Below are 20564 nucleotides of genomic sequence, written 5' to 3'. Positions count from 1 at the left end.
CTGGTGGGAAGAAGAAGAGGAGGAAGGCAATTACTCTTGAGGAGAAACTCAACATAATGGCCCAGCATGAAGTCAGCAAGCCCGTAATGGCATCACATGTATGCTAGGCTATAATGTTCGGTAGGTTGGGTGTATTAAATGCATTTTCGACTTACGGTATTTTCAACTTACGACGGGCTCATCGGAACGTAACCCCATCGTAAGTCGGGGACCAACCGTAATACGTTGACTGTGATGAGGCCTATTAGGCCACGTGCAGAAAGAAGCTGCTCGGGCAGCTCGCGGCTTCCCTTAAGACATTTAGCATTTTTTACACAGCTTTAAATGTGCTCAGTTCAAGTGTTGCAACTCATCCGCCGTTGTCACAATATGTTGAGAAGTGAGCAAATCGCAAAAGGAAAAGAAAGCCGGTGCGTCGCTCCTCATCGACCTTGACGCGTCTTTCGTGCGGCGAACGTCCTCGACAGCCCCGCGCTCGCCGCGTCTGAACGGGGAAGCCCCGGCTCGTCGGCGCTTTCCCTGTATCGCGGTCCCACCAACATAACCCAGATACGCCTGCCGAAATGACATCTGGAGCGGAGCGTTGCGCCATTTTCTGCCGAGGAGCATCCAAAGCCACTTTAGAAAGTCTTAACATTTACGATAATTACAGACCACCCTCCTCGCCGAATACGCACTTGAAATTTCCATCCGTGCCGACGTATAAATAGGACGCGTCGCCGGCGGCCCTGTCATTAGATTGCGGCGTTGAAGCTCTTCGCTCCGCTCTCGGCGGCATTACGGATCGCGATTAGTCTCGGCGGCGCTGACGGGATCGTCTGCGTGCACGCGGAACGTACGCGACGCAAACGTGATGCTTCCCGCTCATTGACAGCAAGGCTAAAACATATACAGCAGTGGCCGGACGTCTGGGTTATGAATCCACCGTGGCTCAGTGCCGTTGATACTATTGATACTCGTGTTTTAGTAGCTTTGGTTGCGGGCCGATTGGCATCGCGTTTAGTGACTAGCGGAGCAGCAATCAATTCACCAGTGTAAATAATGCTTCTGCAGCTGTGGTTCGGTCAGTCTTAAGAGTGTGTGTGTGTGTGTGTGTGTTGAGTAAATGTGGAACTTCATAACTTGAGATGAAAGGCGATGGTGGATAGGGAGCGGAGGCATCCACATCCCGTTAGGCTTTAAAAAGCTATGGAAACAAGAGACCCCGCTCATCGATGAACGGGTTATTTTATACGTAAGTGTGCGTATCTACAGACATTTACTTAGCAGATGCCCTTCTCCAAAGCGACAGCCTGAACTCGGAGGAAACCCACGCAGACACGGGGAGAACATGCAAACTCCACACAGACCGCGCGGCGATCGAACCCACGTCCTCTCGCACCACCACCCAGGTGCTGTGTGACAGCGGCGCTACTCGCCGCGCCGCTGTGCCACCCACCTATGTCTGCATGTATTTATGTGGGGCAGCCAGCACCATAATGGTTAGCGCTGTCACCTTGCAGTCTGAAGGGCCCTGGTTTGAATCTCCGTTCCAAACCTTGTAAAACCCTCGATCAGAATCAGTACAGTGAAAATTACTCTGCTTTATGAAAGAGTACATTTGGGTGTCGAGTTTGCATGTTCTCCCTGTGTTTGTGTGGGTTTCCTCCAGGTGCTCTGGTTTCCTCCCACACTCCAAAGACATGCTGTTCAGGTTCACCCATAGTGTATGAGTGACAGTGTGTGTTCCACTGATGTATGGATAAGTGACCCATTGTAAGCAGTGTATCTAGCAGTGAACGTCTTTGGGTGCTCTGGTTTCCTCCCACACTCCAAAGACAAGCTGTTCAGGTTCCCCCATACTGTGTGAGTGACAGAGAGAGTGTGTGTGTTCCACTGATATATGGATGAGTGACCCAGTGTAAGTAGTGTATCTAGCAGTGTAAGTCACCCTGGTGAATAAGGAGTGTGGGCTGATAAAACTACATAGAGTTCATTGGAAGTTGCTTTGGAGAAAAGCGTCTTCTAAATAAGTAAATGCTTGATGCCATTCTTATGGTGGTAACTGTGTATTTTTCAAATCAGAGAAGGGCCAAATTTAGCACACGAGTGTTATTTCAGAGGGTGTATTACTACACAAGTGATTATAATAAATGACTGGAGGGAGCTACAAAAAACTGGCCATCAGGAATATTTTGCAAATGAAGTGGAGAGAAGGTTTCTCCCCCCTCCGCTAGAGCATTCGCACCAGATTAGTCATGGCTGATGTATGCGGGCTTCTCCAAACGCTGGCCTGACGCAGTGGAAAAAACCGTACCAAACAAAAGGTCTCCGCTTTTTAGGGAAAATGACACGTTGAAGACGTGTTATTTTACAAAGTCCAGATCCAGCGCCCCCGCGGAGGGGGGTACCTGTTGATCCGGGCAGGCCCTTCGACCGGGGCGGGAGTTGGCTCGCGGGTGCGCGGAAGGCGGTGGGGGGAGGATAAAAGGGAATCCTCGGGAGTGATGTCATTCCAAGCACCGGCTCGCTGCTGGGAGGAATTGCTCCCAGCGGAGGCCTTGGGAGAAGGGAGAAGGGAGAAGGGGGGGGGGGATGACAGATGGGAAGGTGCAGAGGTGAGGAGGAGTCCACGCGCGCCTCTCTTTTAACGACTCGTACGTCGCTCGGGCACCGGGGGCGGGGTAATGTGGGAAGCCCTTCGCCTTCGAAGCGGGGCTGGAAGACGGTCGGGTTCGCCCTGGCGACTGCGTCGCCGCAACAACGGCACTTAATGTCTCTTTAAGACGGGTGGGGGCGGGGGGTCTCCTGCTCCCCCCACCCCCCCAGCCATCAGCTGCGTATAAATTCCTTAGCAGCTGCAGGCGCGTGTGCGCCAGGGTGTTGCGGCGGGACAGTCTTGGCCGCGGTGGGCTGCGACCGTCGCCCAGGAGACTCTACGTGATTCGCCAGCTAGCCGATAGCCGGTGAGTGCACCGCGGTGGAACACACCACCGCTGCATCCACGTCTGCCGCTTGGCCTTATGAATATTTCATGCTGTCCACCGTATGGCGAGGTGGATATGTTCTAAAGGGCTTGGGGGGGCGTCTTCTTCGGCGCACTGGCAGGGGGGCTTCGCGCAGAGATACAGCGGGCGAATATTTCCCTTCTTAATGGTTCTGTCTTGAATGGCGGGGGGTCCGCGGCTCGTGAGGAGTTTCGGACGGAGGGCTCCGGGGCGGAAAGCGCGCGGCACGTGAAACGCCAGCCACGGGTCCCCCGGCCCCCAGCCTGGTTCCGCTGCTCCGAAACGTGACTTCCTTAACCCTTTCGGACACGCAGGATGCGCAGGCGCTTCTCCGGCGTGACGTGTGGCAGAATGAGGGCTACACAGGAGGACTGTTAGAGGAGGACGGCTCGCTTTAAACAGAGGTCTCGGGACGAGCCGGAGACACCTTTTGCAGAGCACCGAGTCACCCTGTGCAGCGTCTCCGTTTGCTTTCGCCTGCTTTTCTGCTCAAGCGTTTGCACGTGAAAAAGTGACGTGAAGCAGGAAGCCGTGGCGCTCGTCGGCTGCGGGGGGCGCGGGGGCAGGGCAGCCGAGGCAGGTTCCCAGACGGCTCGTCTCCGGCAGTCTCCGGACAGAGCCACGGGGCGCTGCCCGCACCGCTGGACGAGTCCCCTCCAAGTTGAGCGTTCGGGTTTTGGAAATGCCACGTGACGCTCCGACGGGGGGGGAGGTCGGCTGCCGTCTGAGGGGGCGTAGCGTCTTTTCGCCGCGGTGGCTGCGGTGGTCGCCAGTGCCGGAGAAATAAGGCGTGCTTGTGCACGCGGGGGCATTATTACCGCGATCCGTACTGCGTTTTTAAGCCGTGCGCACCTTAGTGTCGCCAGGTGCCGCCGTCAGCGCACGCCTCCGCTGTGCCGTATTCACGCAACCCGGAGGTGCGTTAGATGTCTCCCGGAGCCTGGCGCGCTCCCTGAGCTCCGCCCTCAAACGCGGGAACCCATTATGCAATCGGCAGCCACGGCGGCGGCCCGCTCGCTTCCTTAACGCGGCAAACCCGCGAAGAGCCGCGATTAATTCAGACTCTCTTTTGATCCCCCCTGCGGAGCGTCCGCAGGCCGCGCCGGAGCCCGCCGCAGTGTACGGCGAAGTCTGGCTGAGCAGATGGGCAAAGTGAGCAGCTGACAGCCAATAATATGTCCCTGCGTCTGTTCGGCCAGCAACCCTCCTAAATGGCAACAAATATGCGTGGCCGAGCGTTGCGGCTTCAAGGGCGGTTTATTTCCAGCCTGTCTGCTGTCATCTGATGGCATCCCTCTCGAAGACGTTTTTCAATTCTGCGCCACCAGGAGGAGATCGATTGCGGGGTGCTCGGACGACGGTCGGCGCTCATCGCGTGGAACGCGCCTTCAAACCGTCTGAAGTTTCACATAACTGTTATGGTGGGGGGTCCACTGCCACCAGCGTCAAACACGCATACTGTCTGAAACCGCTTGTCGCAAGCGGGGTCACGGCGAACCGGAGCCTAACCCGGCAACGCGGGGCGCGAGGCTGGAGGGGGAGGGGGCGCACCCAGGGCCGGATGCCAGTCCATCGCAGGGCACCCCAAGCGGGACTCAAACCTCAGACCCAAAAGAGAGCAGGACCCAGTCAAACTCACTGTGCCGCTGCACTCCCCTTCTGCCAGCCTCTGTGTTTTTAAATCCCAGTCCTTAATTCAGACCCTGGTTATGGCCTACAAGCGTGTCAGCAGGACTGCTCCCAGATATCTACAAGACTTGATCAACTGCTACACCCCAACCAGACCGCTACGCTCCTCCGCATCTGCCCGGTTGGTGGTCCCGCACACGAAAGGAGAGCACGGAGGTTTTCGGTTCAAGCTCCGTTGTGGTGGAACATCCTCCCCTCTGTCACTCGGAACTGCTGAATCTCTGTCCACATTTGAAAAGGGTCTGAAAACTCACTTCTCCCATCATCTCTTAAATTCCACCATAACTTTAAGATGATGCCCGGATAACCCTTTACGGAGCTACTCCTGTAATGTAACGTAAATGTCTATTCGTATCTCAATTTCAAAAAAAATTAATAGGAAGGTGATCAGAAGTTGTTGATACTCTGATCAAGTTTTATGCCGCTACTTGTGTGATGAACATGGGTTCATATGGTGGAGAGAAGCTGTCTTAAGAATCACACGTCTGCAACTATATCTCTCTTTCCGCTAATGTAATGAACACGTCGTATTTTCGATGAGATGCACGTCGCTTTGGAGAAAAAACGTCTGCCAAATGAATAAATGTAAATGTAAATGCAACTTGGCTTCCTGTGCCACCTTTAAAAGGTGCAGAGCTTCGTCGACAGGAGACCTCCCTGCGAGCGCTGCCTTCTTCAGTCTCCTCGCGACTCCTTCGTAATTAACTTTGCGGTGCCGACAGGAAATAACGGCGTCCTTTCGAAGGCGCGGCGTCTCGCTGGAGCGTCTCTCAAAACGCTTTTAGCCTAAGTAGCCGGGGATAGAAAATTTGGGAGTTGTCCAAGGCGGCGATGAAGGCAGCTCGATCCTGATGCGATTACCGGAGATGCAGTGCCGAGAAGGCACCGGGCTGAAATTGTCGAGTGACTTCGGAGCGCTCTGGCGTTAGCTGCCGTTTGGTGGAAAGAAACAAGACTTTGAAAAGTAGGAGGCTGGCGTGAAAGAGCGCGGGCCGTCGGAGGAGAATTAGAACGTAGCTGCTGCACGTGGTATTACCGGCACTGTCCAGCTCAGAGTCGCGTAGGAAATGTATGCAAATCGTAAGTGGAGCTTGAAAGAGATAAAAAGATGCTGCCCGTGGTTATTTTCTTTGACACGGGAGGTGGCTTATCAGGTGGGTGCTGAGGGATTGCGGCCACAAGGTCCCTGCAACCCCCCACCCGCAATATTCCGGCTCGAGGTCCCGACCTAAGCTGGTAGTGTAGTGGTTAACGCTCCTGTGTTTAGACCCACAGGTCACAGGTTTGATCTCCAGCTGTAGTGCCCTTGAGCGAGGTGCTTATCCTAAATCGCTCCCGTAAAAGATTATGCAGCTGTATGAATGGGTAAATAATTGTAAGTCACTTTAGAGTAAAGCATCAGCTGAATAAATAAATACTGTTAAACAAGGTACTTGCTGTAAAGTGCTGCAATTATTTTAAAAAAATTACCCAGCTGTATAAATGGGTAGTTACTTTTAAGTTTTAAATACCCTGAATTCATACAGTAAAAATTACCTGAGTTCACACACACACACACACACATTTTCAGAACCGCTTGTCCCATACGGGGTCACGGGGAACCGGAGCCTACCCGGTAACACAGGGCGTAAGGCCGGAGGGGGAGGGGACACACCCAGGACGGGACGCCAGTCCGTCGCAAGGCACCCCAAGCGGGACTCGAACCCCAGACCCACCGGAGAGCAGGACCCGGTCCAACCCACCGCACCCCCATTACCCGAGTTCACAAATGGGTAAATCAATGTAAGCTGCTGTCACACGGAACTCAGGGAGCCGGGACGGCTGAACCCAAGTGCAGCGCTGTTCGTCGGAAGTTGAGGGAAGAGGCAAGTTCTCAAAACCAGGGACGGGCGAAGGGTCGGTCGATCGGCGAACGGGACAGGAGCGAGGATCCGTGGATGTGGTCGGAGAACGAAGCAAGGAGTCGAAAAACCGGAGACTGTGAATAGAGTAAGAGCGTGTGTAGTAACGCGAGGAAGGGCGGTTGTCTCAAACGAGATTCCGCAACGGTACGGGAGCCGAAGAGGGTCTTTATAGGGTGAGCGATTACTCGGGAGCTAGTGCAGAGTCAGGTTTTGTCGCTTGTGTTGTGGGCGTGGATGTGACAGTTGCTTAGTTAACGAGTCACCTCAATAAGCAGTGTGAAAAGAAGGACTTTGCTCATTATGGTCACCGTTTTGCAGGTGACTCATAAATCTTCGTGCGGAAAGACACATCTCGAGAGCTTAATAAAATACGGTCGGGGATACGGGGATACCCCCCGCACTCCCACCCACCACAAAGCAGGGCTTATCACCCTTTGACTAATGGTTTGGCCCATCGGGGGCTCATTATGTTGCGTAAGTGATGCTGCTGAAATTGTCTCGTGGTGCAGAACTATTTTATCTTTAGGACACCTTTAACGAAATTACTTTCTACTTTGTCATGTAAAGGAGCTAATTCGTTCACGGCCTCCTTGCTGCAGTGACTAACTGTTGACATGTCTGTATTTCAGTGTGTAAAGAGTATCCGGTGAGTTACTGGAGTTACCTTAAAGAGGTGTTAAGATGTTCTTCAGATGGAGAGCTCATTATTTATCCATCCCTCTCTTTTCAGAAAGTCCTTGTTCAGCACAGGGTCGCGGTGGTCTGGAGCTTATCCTGGAAGGACAGGGCGTGAAACAGGGTACACCCTGGGCGGGACGCCACTCCATTGCAGGGCAATTACATACATGCACTAAAGGCAATTTAGAGTTTCCGGTTCATACGGAACACATCTTTGGACTGTGGGAGGGAACCAGAGCGCCTACAGGGACCCTGCGTTAACGATAGCTAATGTGCTAAGCTGCAAGAGGCTTAGATGCTTTGGTCTCTGCTGTTTTGATACCAGGCAGAAGAACATTAAAGCTGAGAGTTTTTAAAAAAATCACACACACACACACACACACACACACACACACACACACCAGCAGCCATGTCAAGGCAGCTTTGCTGGAGACTCGGACCAGGCAGAAAGAGTTGCGTCGCGGTGCCGCGTCACCGTCCGCGCGGCCTAGCTGCACGTGGCTCGGTCATTCCTCATTCCTGATCCCTGCGTCGTCACCATCCCTGCTCTCCTCCGGTCCCGCCTCCCGCTATCTGGCATGCGGGGAGGAGTACGCAGCTACGGGTCTCCGGGTCAGGTGGACAAGTTGGGCAGAAAGCCTAATCGCTCACCTGCGAGCGTCGCCATGTCGAACCCGGCCGCGTGTCCTTCGCGTAATCGCCGGGCTTGAAGTCATCCCGCGCAGCGGAGAGAAGCGGAGGACCGGGCCGGCGGCCAGCTTCCCGCACGGTGCCAAATCAACAAGGGAAGGGGATCGTGGCGAGGGTGAGCGGCCCTCGATGGACGGTGCGGTCACCGGCGAGGAGCGACAAGCGAGGGGTCGCCGAGGGCGGCTTCGTCGTCTCCGGTTCCCCGCGGAATCCGCAGTTCCGGGCGCTCCGGCGCTCGTTGTCTGCAGGAGACCAGGGGAGAGCAGGAAAAGAGAGGTGGGGAGGACAGGGTGATCAATAAATAATGAGGGTATTAAAAGCATCGGGATATCAGGAGGATAAATGCTTTCTGCGGGGGCGTCTTTTCGACGAAAACAGGCTCTTGCTGTTTTTTCCTCGTTCGCCGAGCCCTTCTTCCCGTCACAGTGGATATCGCTCACGCTGAGCCTGAGGAAGAGAGCTTAGGCGCCGGTTAGGGAGGGGGAGCCCTGCGTGCGCGCGCGCGCTCGCGCGTCTCTGCGAGGGGGTGTCCCGGATCGCGTCTTAAACGAGGGACTCGGCTCCGGCCGCTCATCGGCCGGTGACGGAGCGGCAGGAGGCGAAGCTCAAGTCTCCGGGCTCATCTTTCTCCAGGTGATCACTCCGTTCCGAAGGCTCATCCTCTGCGCCGAGAACCGGAAAGAGATGGAGGACTGGATCGGCTCGCTCAAGTCTGTTCAGTCCAGGGAACATTACGAGGTGAGAGCCCGATCGCCCAGCCCGTCCTCTGGAAGGTTCGGGAGCACATGTGTCAAGCGGCGCGGATGCATGCGACGCGTCCCGGGGGGGTAGGAAGCAAGGATGGACGGGAGGGCGGAACCGCATCTGACACCTTGTCTCGTTCGCTCTTTCTAACACACTAAGCCAGATGGGTGCGTCTCTCTTATTTCATTTTCTTTTCAATTCCCAACGTGCTCTTAATTTAGAACCTCGCAGAGACCACGAAGAGACCTAATTTAGGAAATGAAATCCTTTCGAGCGCAATAAGCGCCGCGCACGTTGCGCTAAGGGCCCCATTTGTTTAAATTAGAGTCCCGAAGCTTCGCGGGCATGTTCTTCTTCTCCTCGTTGCTCCTGGATGCGCTTGGGACGCGTCCAGCTCCTCTGCAAAATGTCCACCGTGGAGGACTTTGCGCCGGAGCAGCCGGCAGAAGGAATTCGCGCGCGCTCCGGGGAAATAAAGAATCAAATTAGGAAGCCGGAGCTGACTTTTCTTTTCGCTGCACTATTTTTTTTTTTTACCATTAATTTAAATGATATCTGAAATTTGCACTCGAGAAGTTTGTGTTCATCTGTTTGCGGTGCTCATGGATGATGAATCGTCGCCCTCGTCACTGTTGTTGTCGGTCCATCTGTTGCAAACCTTACGCTCTCCTGAAGGTTCTCTGTCGCCGCACGGCCGAGCCACACCCTAAGATCCCCCGAGCGGAACACGAGAGGAGGTGCGCGCTCTCGCACGCGCACCTCCCGCGCAGTCGGAGCCGTCGTGCTCTCGTTAGCCCGTCGTTATTGCGATATTACCGGGAGGGTGATCGGCGGCGCGTGTCCGAGTACGACGGCGCTCCGCTCCGGATGCGGGGATCTTACGGTGTGGAACGGAGTGCAGGGTGAGAGAGACTTTCGGAGAGTTTGCTCATGCCTGCTGTCATCATTTGCAGTGTGTCGGATTGTGCGTGCGGGTTCGAGTAGTTTTGCTTTGCATGCTTTTGTGTGTGTGTGTGTGTGTGTGTGTGTGTGTGTGTGTGTGTGTGTGTGTGTGTGTGTGTGAGAGAGAGGTACACATTGGACAGATCTTTCAGCTCTTGTTGACTTGCTGTTGTAGGGCTTGGAGTCTTATTCTGGCGCCGCCAATTTGTCTAACTTCTCCTTTGCTAGACGGCACAGTTTAATGTGGAACATTTCTCAGGGATGCACAACTGGTACGCCTGCTCCCACGCCCGGCCCACCTTCTGCAACGTCTGCCGGGACAGCCTCTCGGGGGTCACCTCTCACGGCCTTTCCTGCGAAGGTGAGCGCCCCCTCTGCACCCCGCCCGCACCCTGTCTGTGCCTCCATTTGCCGTCTGTGCCCCGTCTGTGCCCCGTCTGTGCCCCGACTGCTCCCGTCCCTCGTCCTCGCCTAACACGGCGCCTCGGTTTCCATGAGGTCAGCAGAGGGGGACGCTCTTTCATCAGACTCAGGTTTACCCTGCCCTTATTCTTTACCGCCACCCTAGAGGAGTATTATGTTAATAAGCGCTCGGCTTTTAACGGCGATCGATAGCAATATAGCGGAAGCGACGCGCTGCGCACTTGGAGAGTAAGTGCACCGATTGGCCTCGAGGTATAAATTCACCGGATCGCCCTCCGCAGGCAGGTATTATTTTCCGAGCTAATAATATCGGCTAATGCCAATCGTACTCGGACGCACGCGCTACGGTAGCGTGAGGCATCGGGTTAACGCGCTCCTGCCGAAAACGCCGGGGCTCGCGGAACACACGCCACGCATGTTAATGGGCTGAACTCGTGCGGCGCTAATTGGCGGGGCGCGACGCAGATGGCGCCCATCGAGGCGTGAGCGCGGCGATTAGCACCTAGAACCGGGAAGTAAATATAGCCAGGTTCACGCTGGTCGTGCACACGAGATCCGTCCCGCCGGGCCGCGTGCGTTCAGGAGAGCCCCGTGGGGTTCTTCTCGCTCGGGGTTTATTAGACCGGTCTTCGCGTGCACGGTCTCTACCGAGCCGTTTACCGCGATCGTGTCTGGAAATAGGCGCGCGAACGGGGCCGTGCCGCGTCTCGGGGGGGCTGTCGATCGAAAACGATAGGCACGTGACGCCGCGCGATGGCAAAGCCGTAGAGGCGAGGCGATCCCGCGGGAAGCCGACGCTCCGAGGGCAGACGGCGGAGAGATCCCGGAAGCCCGGCCTCGCCTTCCGTTGCCGAGCGCCAGATCGGCAGGAACCGACGTGCGATGAGCAGCGAGGCATAGGAGGCAACTTGAATATTTCTCGCTGTCCGGTTTGGCAAGAACATCTCGAGTTGCTCGGCCTGTTAGTTGGATGCTGTAGTTGCTGTACGGTGTAATGCAGTAAGGCTCTGTTAGTGGGGTGGGATCATAGAGTGCAGGACTGGCGAGGTCGAGCGGAGGTAGCGTGGTCCTCCGTGAAACAGATGCAGACACTCTTGTCCATGTCTTGTCTGCTCTAAGTCCCTGGCAACTTATCGTTTGTCATTTATTTACAAGTGAAAGTAGGATTCGAACCCGGGGCCTTTAACTTTAAGGTGGCGGCTCTAACCGCCGAGCTGCCTGCCGCGCCGTCCCGCAGGGACTGCTGACGAGGACGCCGTGCGTTCCGTTGGGGTTCGTGGAGGAGGAGCCGAGCCGTTCCTGAGACCGGTGTCGTATTTTCCCGTGGGCCGTGAGGGTGCGGGACATCGCGGCGTGCGAATCCTCCGCACGGGTCACGTTCGCCCGGTGCCGACGCGCGTGCGTTTCAGCGCCGCGGTAATTAGCGGCGCGGACGCGAATCCGTCTAATCCTTCCGACTGTTTGAAGTCCGCAGCATGCTGAGCGAGAATTAAGGGTTTTACCCACGGATGCATTAGGATTTGCCAGGGCCCGGCCCCCGGCGGCTGTATAATCTGTTTCAGATGTAAACACTGTATGAGCTGTGCGAGGAACACGGGCTTACTGTAATACTACGGTGGTGTGCTAGGTCGAGTTCCGGAATGTTCCGACCGGAGGAGGGGGCAGCGCAGTGTGTCCGTCTGGGTGGGGTCCTAATGAGGGTGGGCGTGCATTCGTTCGAGCGCCGGACACTCGCCCCGGGGCAGGACAGATGGACCTTCCTAACGTGATTAAACCTGCAATTCAGTTACCGCGAGGAAATCCGCAGAGCGACTAGCAGCCTTTCGCTCGCTGGCGGTCGGCCCGGCTCGCCGATGTCCTGTTTTCACCGCGCGTGTCTGCTACTGAGCCTTGTACGAGGGTTGAGAGCTGGTTTGGCACGACAAAAGTGCATTTGTGGCACCTTGAACCACGGTACCGCACCGTTAGAAACCGTGTTTTGCCGCAGAAAGACACAGATACGGCGCCCCGTCGTACCACTTGAGTTCTGATTCCTGCCAGCTAAAGAAAGGGCACATTGTCAACTGCTCAGAAGTTCACACCTCAGATGCGGGGATGGATCATTTTTTCATAGAGGGGGGAAAAGGGAGGAAAATCTGTCCTTTTCCCCCATTATATCAGAGCAGGTTTCCGGAACGTTCCCGCACGTCTTTTTTTGTAGAGCACCAGTCGAGCACGCGTCGGATGCCAGTCATCACACGCTCATCTTTGGAGGGTGATGTTGGGCCGCCGAGACATTTTGAGATGAAATCCCCCAGTTTTTCTTTATTCTTCGTTTGAAATATGTATCTTCCTGGAAGACTTTGCCCCTTTTGTTGGGAAACCTATCTGCAGGAGAAGCTGCCATGAGCACTTGGCCAGCTCACCTTGCTCATCTTCAGCCTGAAAATGTCCTGCCGCGACGTTGTGTAGAGTACCTAGCAATGCCCAAGCGGGCTTTACTCCCCCCCGTCTTGTAATAATGTTTCATTGCGCAGATGGAGCACGAAGGGGCGTATCGCGGCGCACTGATGGCATCTCCATGCCTTGTCTGTGTTTTTATGCAGTGTGCAAGTTTAAAGCGCACAAGAGATGCGCAGTCAGGGCCACCAACAACTGCAAATGGACAACGTTGGCCTCCATCGGGAAGGACATCATCGAGGATGAGGACGGGGTGAGTCGGAGGTCCGCCGTTTGCAGGAATGGCCCTCGGCGACAAAGCCAGTGCCCTTAACAGCGTGCGTGTGTGTGCACGTACTCCGCAGATCGCCATGCCCCACCAGTGGCTGGAAGGCAACTTGCCTGTTAGCGCCAAGTGTGCCGTGTGCGACAAGACATGCGGAAGTGTGCTCCGGCTGCAGGACTGGCGCTGCCTCTGGTGCAAGGCCATGGTGAGCCCCCCGGGGTCTCGACACCCCCTCCAACCCTCCACTCTGACACGAGTAGCGATTGCTCTGGTATATGATTAGCAACACCCTGGGAATAGCAGTTGCCGTGATGAAACGGCTCATTCGGATCATCGGAACACGTGTGGGACGCACGCGAGATCTAAGGTCATTCATTGAAAGTGTAATTTAGGAAGTTCAAAGGTCATGCTGCAGCACCGTGCTACCCGGGGTGCTAACGTGTCGCGGCCTGGACAGGTGCACACGGCCTGCATGGACCTGTATCCGCGCAAGTGTCCCCTGGGCCAGTGCAAGGTGTCCATCATCCCTCCCACGGCGCTCAACAGCATCGATTCGGACGGTGAGTGCAGAGCGCTGCGCCTCGTGACCCCTGCTGTCGTTAACGGTCTTCATTATTAGACATTCGTGACTGTTTTTGGTTTCAGGGGCTGGTAGCATAGGGGGTAAAGTTTCTGCCTCTGGACCCAAGAGACTAAGGTTTGCTCTTGTAGTCTTGATCCTGGTATTTAACTGTTTACATTTATTTATTTAGCAGACGCTTTTCTCCAAAGCGACTTCCAATGAACTCTATGTAGTGTCATCAGCCCACACACCTTATTCACCGCGGTGACTTGCACTGCTAGATACACTACTTACAATGGGTCACTCATCCATACATCAGTAGAACACACCCTCTGTGTCACTCACACACTATGGGGGGACCTGAACAGTATGTCTTCAGAGTGTGGGAGGAAACCAGAGCACCCAGAGGAAACCCACGCAGACGCGGGGAGAACATGCAAACTCCACACAGACTGAGCGGGGATCGAACCCACATCCTCTCACACCACCCAGGTGCTGTAGTATTTACTAGTAGTATAGTAGTAGTATAAATACTCGTACTAGTATTTACTATTTACTCGGAACTGCCAAAATAAATAATTACCCAGCAGTGTAAATGGATAAATCTCTCAGTACCTTTACACGCAACGCTGCCGAAGGTGTGTAATAGAGACTTGTCAGCGCGTGTAAATGTTTCCGGTCGTAGTTCACACCGGATCGTTTAGGGCTCCTGGTCTCCTGGATACCCTGTCTTCTCCAGACGCCGCGTTGGGTGCTCTGGTGTCCTTCTGCGGGCTGGAACGTGACGCCGCCGTGACGCACGGTTAGTCTATGGTCTGCGAAGCGGGTCGCGCTAACGTGAGCGTTGGCCCAGCGCTGCGGTAAATACCCGTGGAGCGGAGGTGTGTTCCCGGGAAGCCGCAGGCCCTGAGCGGACGCTGGGATTAATGGGTGTCGGCAGCGCTTTGGTCCCTTGGTCCTGCTGTAAGACCGCGGTAAGAACGGGCAGGACGTACGCAGCAGCTGGGCCGTTCTTACCGCGGTCTTACAGCACTCTTTGTATTTAAGCATCCCCGCAGTCAATAAGTGCAGCAACTGCAGCGTGAAAATGTGAAATCCCTGCGAAAGGGGCCTTTTTTTTTTTACATGAAATTGATAACGTGGGGAGGGGGGGTTACTGACACTCGTTCGGAAGAGCTATTTTTGGCCGAGATTCGCGCCTTCCCGGGAGGGCGCAGTGGGCTAATAATAGCGCCGCCGACCTCACCGTTTCACGCTCGGTGTCGGGTGCGAGAAGCCAGCGGCTGCTGCGGGACGCCCGGATCGCGTTTTAATTAGTCGGGGGTTTATCGGGGGCCGATTACCGTGGCGGGAAGCGCTCGTTTCAGAAATGGCAGACGGAACGAGATGGTTGGCGCTGGGCTCAGATCTTCGCTCCGGTTATGGTGCGGTACGGGGATCAGTGCGAAGGGAAGGTGCTGAATAAAGCATTAAAGGCAGAGAAATGAATAAGGTGGAAAATGTGAGCAGCGGTGGGAGGAGGAGGAGGAGGGGGCGGGGGATTCCTGCGGCAGGCTTGTTCGCCACCCCCCGCCGCGTTCGACACGTGCTCGGATTTCCTTCTCCGGGGCCAGCGCTGCGCCCCGATTGGCCGGGGGAGCCGCAGCGCGGCACGTGCCGACACGCCGTGACCCGACGTCTCGGCCGCCGAGCGAGAGCCGCCTCGGGGCTCCCGGAGACGCGACGCCCCCATCCCCCTCGAGTAACCCAGCCAACCCCTCCCCCCCCAGATAACAGTGCAGCGCCCCCGCTCCACACAGCCACATGCTCGCCGGTGTCGGTCGCACCGAATACACAGGCTGATACACGCGCGCACACGGACACGGACGGAGACGTGCTCGTAATCAGCCGTACCGCACGGGCCACGGACACGCGCTGTAATGCTCTGCGGTTGCCTCTCCCTTCGAACGAGACGCGAGAGGGTCTTCGAAGAGCGTTTACCGCACGTGTAGGGTACGCGTGACGGCCCTTCTACCTTCCCGGCCACGTGTGGAAAATATGCGAAGCCTTTGCTCTGCCCACGGGAGCCGTTAAATGACACGCAACCTGTCGGCTGCTTTTGCGTTTCGTCGGGTTTCGTTGCTTGGTTTGCATTTTAGCTCTTTATCGTTTATTACCAGCGGAGTAGAAGCATTTAATCCACTTTAACCGACGTATTCATTATTGTCACAGCCTCCACTATTCGTTGCCCGATGATCCGCTCCTTGCGCTCATTTTTGCCACATTAGCGGCATATTTGGCGCTCAATAGACGCTCCGGTTGAGAACCCGGTTACACAAAAGCCTCATTAACGCGTCTCTTTGAAAGCCATCAATTAGGAGCGTCTGAAGGAGCCGTCGAGTTACGATAACATCTCGCCGAGCGCCGAGCCGCTGCCTCCGCCGGAGTCGGGCCGAACGCAGGCAACGGGTCGCCCGGCTGCGCGTGTTCGGCTGCGCGTGTTCGGCTGCGCGCGTCCGCCTTCTTTCTTACAGCTTTACTCCAGATGTGCCTGAAATTACACTTCACGGCGCCATAAATGGGAGCAGTGACATTTCCACTCGTTAGCGCTTTCGGTTCAAGTGTTCTCGGAAGGGGCTGCGGAGATGTTTCCCGCTAGTCTTCCGCCCCCTGCCCTGTGTTTTAAACCCTGCCCGCCACAGTCGCGTGCTCTCGGCGCGGGCTATGACTGAGTACGTCTGGGAATCCCTTTCTTCCGGAACAGGCTTCTGGAAGGCGACTTGTCCCCCGTCCTGCGCCAGTCCTCTCTTGGTCTTTGTCAACTCCAAGAGCGGCGACAACCAAGGAGTGAAATTCCTGCGGCGGTTCAAGCAGCTGCTCAACCCCGCGCAGGTCTTCGACCTGGTCAACGGCGGGCCGCACTTAGGGTGAGCGGAACCGGTCCGTATTGCGGGGCTGCACGGCGCCCAGGAAAGCAAAGCGTGTACGGTTGGGTGACGCCGGAGATGGAGAACTAAAGCATATCCATGTTTCTTGACCTGGGTTCGAATCCCACTCCTGCGGTAGTAGCCTTGATCAATATACTCCCACCGAATTGATCCGGTAAGAAGCGCCCAACTGTAAACGGCGAAATAATTTTTCAGTAGTTTCATATGTGACACTTCACCATATCATGGGCTAAATAATGGTTAATAATAAAAAGCCTTCTTAAAGATTCATTGTTATTAGTTAGAATCTGTAGATTACGAAATAGTTCAATTTTTTTTTATTGTATAATAAATTTAAATGTATCAAGAGAAGATATTACATTTATTCTAATACATAATATTACATATCGGCTTATATTATATTGCCTTCACGCCACACAGGCTCCGCTTGTTCCAGAAGTTCGACAATTTCAGAATCCTCGTGTGCGGAGGAGACGGCAGCGTCGGGTGGGTCCTTTCTGAGATCGACAAGCTGAACCTGCACAAACAGGTAGGGGGGGGGGTGGCGGTACCCGGATCCGTCGGCCGGGGCTCGAGACGAGCGTCTGAGCGGCGCCCGGCGCCATGTGCTGCGTCGGCAGTGTCAGCTGGGAGTGCTGCCCCTGGGCACGGGGAACGACCTGGCGCGCGTCCTGGGCTGGGGGCCGTCCTGCGACGACGACACGCAGCTGCCCCAGATTCTGGAGAAGCTGGAGAGAGCCAGTACCAAGATGCTCGACAGGTGGGACGCGGGGCGTGGATCGCTGAGGGTGGGGAAGGGCACGTCGCTTTTGTCGCGTGTCATTTTTTGTCGGTATCTTTCTTTGTAAACAGAAAAGTGCCGGCGTGCATATCGAACGTATAAGCTGTGTCTCAACTTTTTTCCTTAAATGTACCTCTTATCCCCCCGTATATCCGAGAGAGCTGATAGCCGTGGCGGCGGCACCGTAACCCTAACCCGTAAACGTGTTCCGCTCCGTGTTTTCGTCCCGTTACGTCCGCGTCGAGCCTCCTGCGCTGACGGCCGCTTCCCCCCGTTTCCAGATGGAGCATAATGACTTACGAGATCAAGATACCCCCGAAACACAGCTGCCCCACCACGCCGGAGGAGTCGGAGGAGTGCCAGGTAGCGCCTCCGTGGGGAGCTCGGCTTCCGGGTTCAGCCGGGCAGCGGACAAGTCGCGCTTTTCTCGTTTTCTTATACACGTCCCTTTTGCCGCCAGTTTCAGATCTCGGCGTACGAGGATTCGGTCGCCGCTCACCTCACCAAGATCCTCAACTCGGACCAGCACTCGGTGGTCATCTCTTCCGCCAAGTAAGGCCCCGCGGGAGCGTCGCCCGCGTGCGGAGCGGTGCCCGGCCGTGCCCGTCCGCGCCCGTCCGCTCACCTCGACTCTCGACTCCTCCCTCCTCTCCAGGGTTCTTTGCGAAACCGTGAAGGACTTCGTAGCCAAAGTGGGGAAGTACTATGAAAAAGCCACGGAGAACACGGAAGAAGCAGAAGCCATGTCGCTCAAGGTGAACTCGCGACCTCTGATTCATCAGACTAATTGGGTTACGCCGCGTTTGGGCGTCGTACCCCCTAAGACAGCTTGGATTGCAGCGCTGGGCTGGTTGATCAGACACGATTATCGGCGACAAGCCGATCGATGATAACGTGCAGTGACATAACTGATCGTAATACGCAGTTCGAAAAGGTTTTCAGCTTCAATTATTCTGAAGCTTAGCTGGCACTCTCTTCCTTCCCAAGTTATAACGCGGAATACCAACCAACCAATTTCAAGAACTGCTTGTCCCGAGCAGTCGCAGGGAGCCAGAGCCCAACCCGGAGACACTGGGCACAAGGCTGAAAGGGTGGGGACACCAGTCTATCACAGGGCCACAACTAGGTTCCCAGGCACACGGCTGGGCAAAGGTACCGGAGCAATTGCAGGGCAAGCACCTTCCTTAAGGGCACTACAGCCAGAGGCGGGGATCGAACCCTTAACCTTTGGAGCCAAAGGCAGCCGCTCCAACCGCGACACCACCAGCCACCCGCAATGCTGCGTATGCTAAACTAAAAAAAAGTTTTCTATCCATTCAAACAATATAACAATTGCAGTTTCCATCATAGAAGAATCAGAAAAACACATTAAGTATATTTTAGAGTCGTCAGTTCACTCAAAACACGTCTTCGGGAGGAAAACGCTCGTGAACATAAGGAGAACATTCAAGCTCCATGCAGATTGAGCTGAAGTCGAACCCGTGTCCGAGCATCCAGCCCAGCTAATGCGAGGCACCGGCGTTATCCGCTGTAGTATTTATACGCAAAGCTCGGTCCATCTCGCCGTTCTCCACAGTGACCCTTTCCCTCCCGTGTCCAGTGTGCCGTCCTCAACGAGAAGCTGGACTCGCTCCTGCAGACCCTCCAGATGGAGTCTCGGGCCACGCCCCACCCGCCTCTCGCCACTCCGCCCATAGTGGAGGAGGACGCGGAGGAGACGGAGGAGCGGGAGGAGGGCGAGGAGGACGAGGAGGACAAGGAGGAGGAGGAGGAGGAGGAGGAGTCCCTGACGGAGCTGAAAGAGAAGCTGGAGCAGAACGTGACGGAGAAGGGCTCCCCGCACAGGCTCTTCAGGCCCAGGGAGCAGCTGATGCTGCGGGCCAACAGCCTGAAGAAGGCCGTGCGCCAGATCATCGAGCAGGCGGAGAAGGGTAGGACGTGTCCCCTTGAACGGGTGCGAGGAAACGTCAGAGCGGGGCCGGTCAGCCCGAAATTTCTACGGTCTTTATCATGAAGTGCTGTCCAGACCGCGTGTGTAAAAACCATAGCAAGTGACTCGCTGCGTCTGAAATGCCTAAACGGAAAAATCCTTCTTTATTTATCGAACTTTATTTAAGTGCGGTTTTTGTTCAAGCGTGTGCAACCGTATTATGCGGTTCAGTGGAATTTATAGAATTTATACCAGACCATTATGCTGTACGTACTGTATATACACTCGAATGTATTATATGTGTATGTATAGTATATATTAACAATTGTAGGAATGTCCTTGCAGGTCCAATTCTGTGAAAAGGTGGGGTGGATGTTGGACACCCCTGCGTTAGACTAGTGAGCGTGAGGCGCGAGTGTGCTGGAGGCGGAGTCGGCAGATGGGGTGCCGTCCTTAGCCGGTTCGGTGTGTGTGTGTCTTTGTTGGGGGGATGGGGGGGGGCTCATCGAAACGCTTCCCATCCTCTTGGCTTCCCGTCTCCGTCCGACCTGGGCTCGGGGAGACCGAGGCGGCCGCTTCCCGAGAGAAGGAGCCGCCTATCGCTTGCCGTGTGAGGACGCCGGGTCCGGCCGCTCCGGCTGATCTCCGGACGTCCGAGGTCCCGCACCCGTCCCTCGGGCGCTTTCTGTGGCCGACGAGCTGGGAAACGGAGCGAGGGTCCTGTGTCTCCTGGCTCTCCCGTGAGCCTCTGCTGTGTCAGGGTGCCGCACGGTCTTCCGGGAGGGTTATTTTACCGTGTCTTGACTTATATAAAACGGCTCCCGGGGAAAAAAATCCCTTTTTTTAAATGGCGACCAAACGTGACGCAGTGTCTTCGCTGAAGAAATGGCGACGGTGCTATTTATGGAGCTCAGACCTCCAGATCATTGCTGCCACACCTCGGTGAGATCTCCGACCGCTAAGCAGCGCCTTCCTCCTCATTGTCCAGCTGTGGGGTACTGTTGACCCCGCCCCGACCCCTCCCTGACCCGACCCCGCCCTGCCGTCTCTCTTCTGCCCCCTAGTGGTCGACGAGCAGAACGCTCACACGGAGGAGCGGCAGCAGGACCTCCCATCGCCAGCGGACTTCCGGAAGGAGAGCGAGGATGAAGGCAAGGACAGCGAGAAGGATGAAGACACCAAGGAGCTGGAGTCGCAGTCCTGTGAGCCCCCCTCACCTGCTTGTCACAGTTCGCTCAGGACAGATGCCATTCGGGGTGTATATGTCAGTCTCTATGTGGGATATGTCATTGTGTGCAGTACTTTCTTTTTACCACAAAATTTGTCAAGTCTGGCACTGCTGCCTTTGAACCCAAAGGTCACAGGTTCAAATCCCACCTCCAGCTGTAGTACCCTTGAGCAAGGTTTTTACCCTGAATTACACCAGTAAAATTCTGCAGCTGTATAAATGGGTGAACATTGTAGGTCATTTTGGAGAAATGCATCAGCTAAATGAATAAATGTTATAAAAATTAATTTGGGCTGATCCAAACGGAGCATCTCATTTACATTTTCATTTATTTATTTATCAGACACTTTTGTCCAAAGTCACTTCCACTGAACT

The 20564-nt window shown here is 55.3% G+C and overlaps 2 protein-coding genes across 7 annotated transcripts in view; one reads left to right on the top strand and one right to left on the bottom strand.

Moving 5' to 3' along the window:
* Window positions 1-20564, top strand: part of LOC108929663 (diacylglycerol kinase eta-like) — a 54076-nt gene that overhangs the window by 22167 nt on the left and 11345 nt on the right. For all 6 annotated transcript variants that reach the window (XM_029257008.1, XM_029257007.1, XM_029257010.1 and 3 more), the window contains 13 exons: window positions 8582-8686; window positions 9863-9995; window positions 12643-12749; window positions 12841-12966; window positions 13219-13321; window positions 16067-16229; window positions 16671-16779; window positions 16871-17010; window positions 17313-17394; window positions 17492-17583; window positions 17687-17786; window positions 18632-18962; window positions 20026-20163. In XM_029257008.1, the coding sequence (XP_029112841.1) occupies window positions 8582-8686; window positions 9863-9995; window positions 12643-12749; window positions 12841-12966; window positions 13219-13321; window positions 16067-16229; window positions 16671-16779; window positions 16871-17010; window positions 17313-17394; window positions 17492-17583; window positions 17687-17786; window positions 18632-18962; window positions 20026-20163 (1729 nt within the window). The remainder of the gene's footprint in view (window positions 1-8581; window positions 8687-9862; window positions 9996-12642; window positions 12750-12840; window positions 12967-13218; window positions 13322-16066; window positions 16230-16670; window positions 16780-16870; window positions 17011-17312; window positions 17395-17491; window positions 17584-17686; window positions 17787-18631; window positions 18963-20025; window positions 20164-20564) is intronic.
* LOC108929653 (uncharacterized) lies at window positions 6825-16012 on the bottom strand. Its single transcript, XM_018744352.2, has 3 exons — window positions 13939-16012; window positions 7910-8190; window positions 6825-7354 (listed from the first exon to the last, which is right to left on the bottom strand). The coding sequence occupies exons 1-3, from the start codon at window positions 14371-14373 to the stop codon at window positions 7285-7287; spliced, it is 786 nt and encodes a 261-aa protein (XP_018599868.2). The 5' UTR covers window positions 14374-16012; the 3' UTR covers window positions 6825-7284.

Source organism: Scleropages formosus, chromosome 12 (assembly GCF_900964775.1).
Source record: "Scleropages formosus chromosome 12, fSclFor1.1, whole genome shotgun sequence".
NCBI classification, from domain to species: domain Eukaryota; kingdom Metazoa; phylum Chordata; class Actinopteri; order Osteoglossiformes; family Osteoglossidae; genus Scleropages; species Scleropages formosus.
Note: the sequence above shows the minus strand (reverse complement) of the source record. Positions and strands in the feature narration are given on the sequence as shown.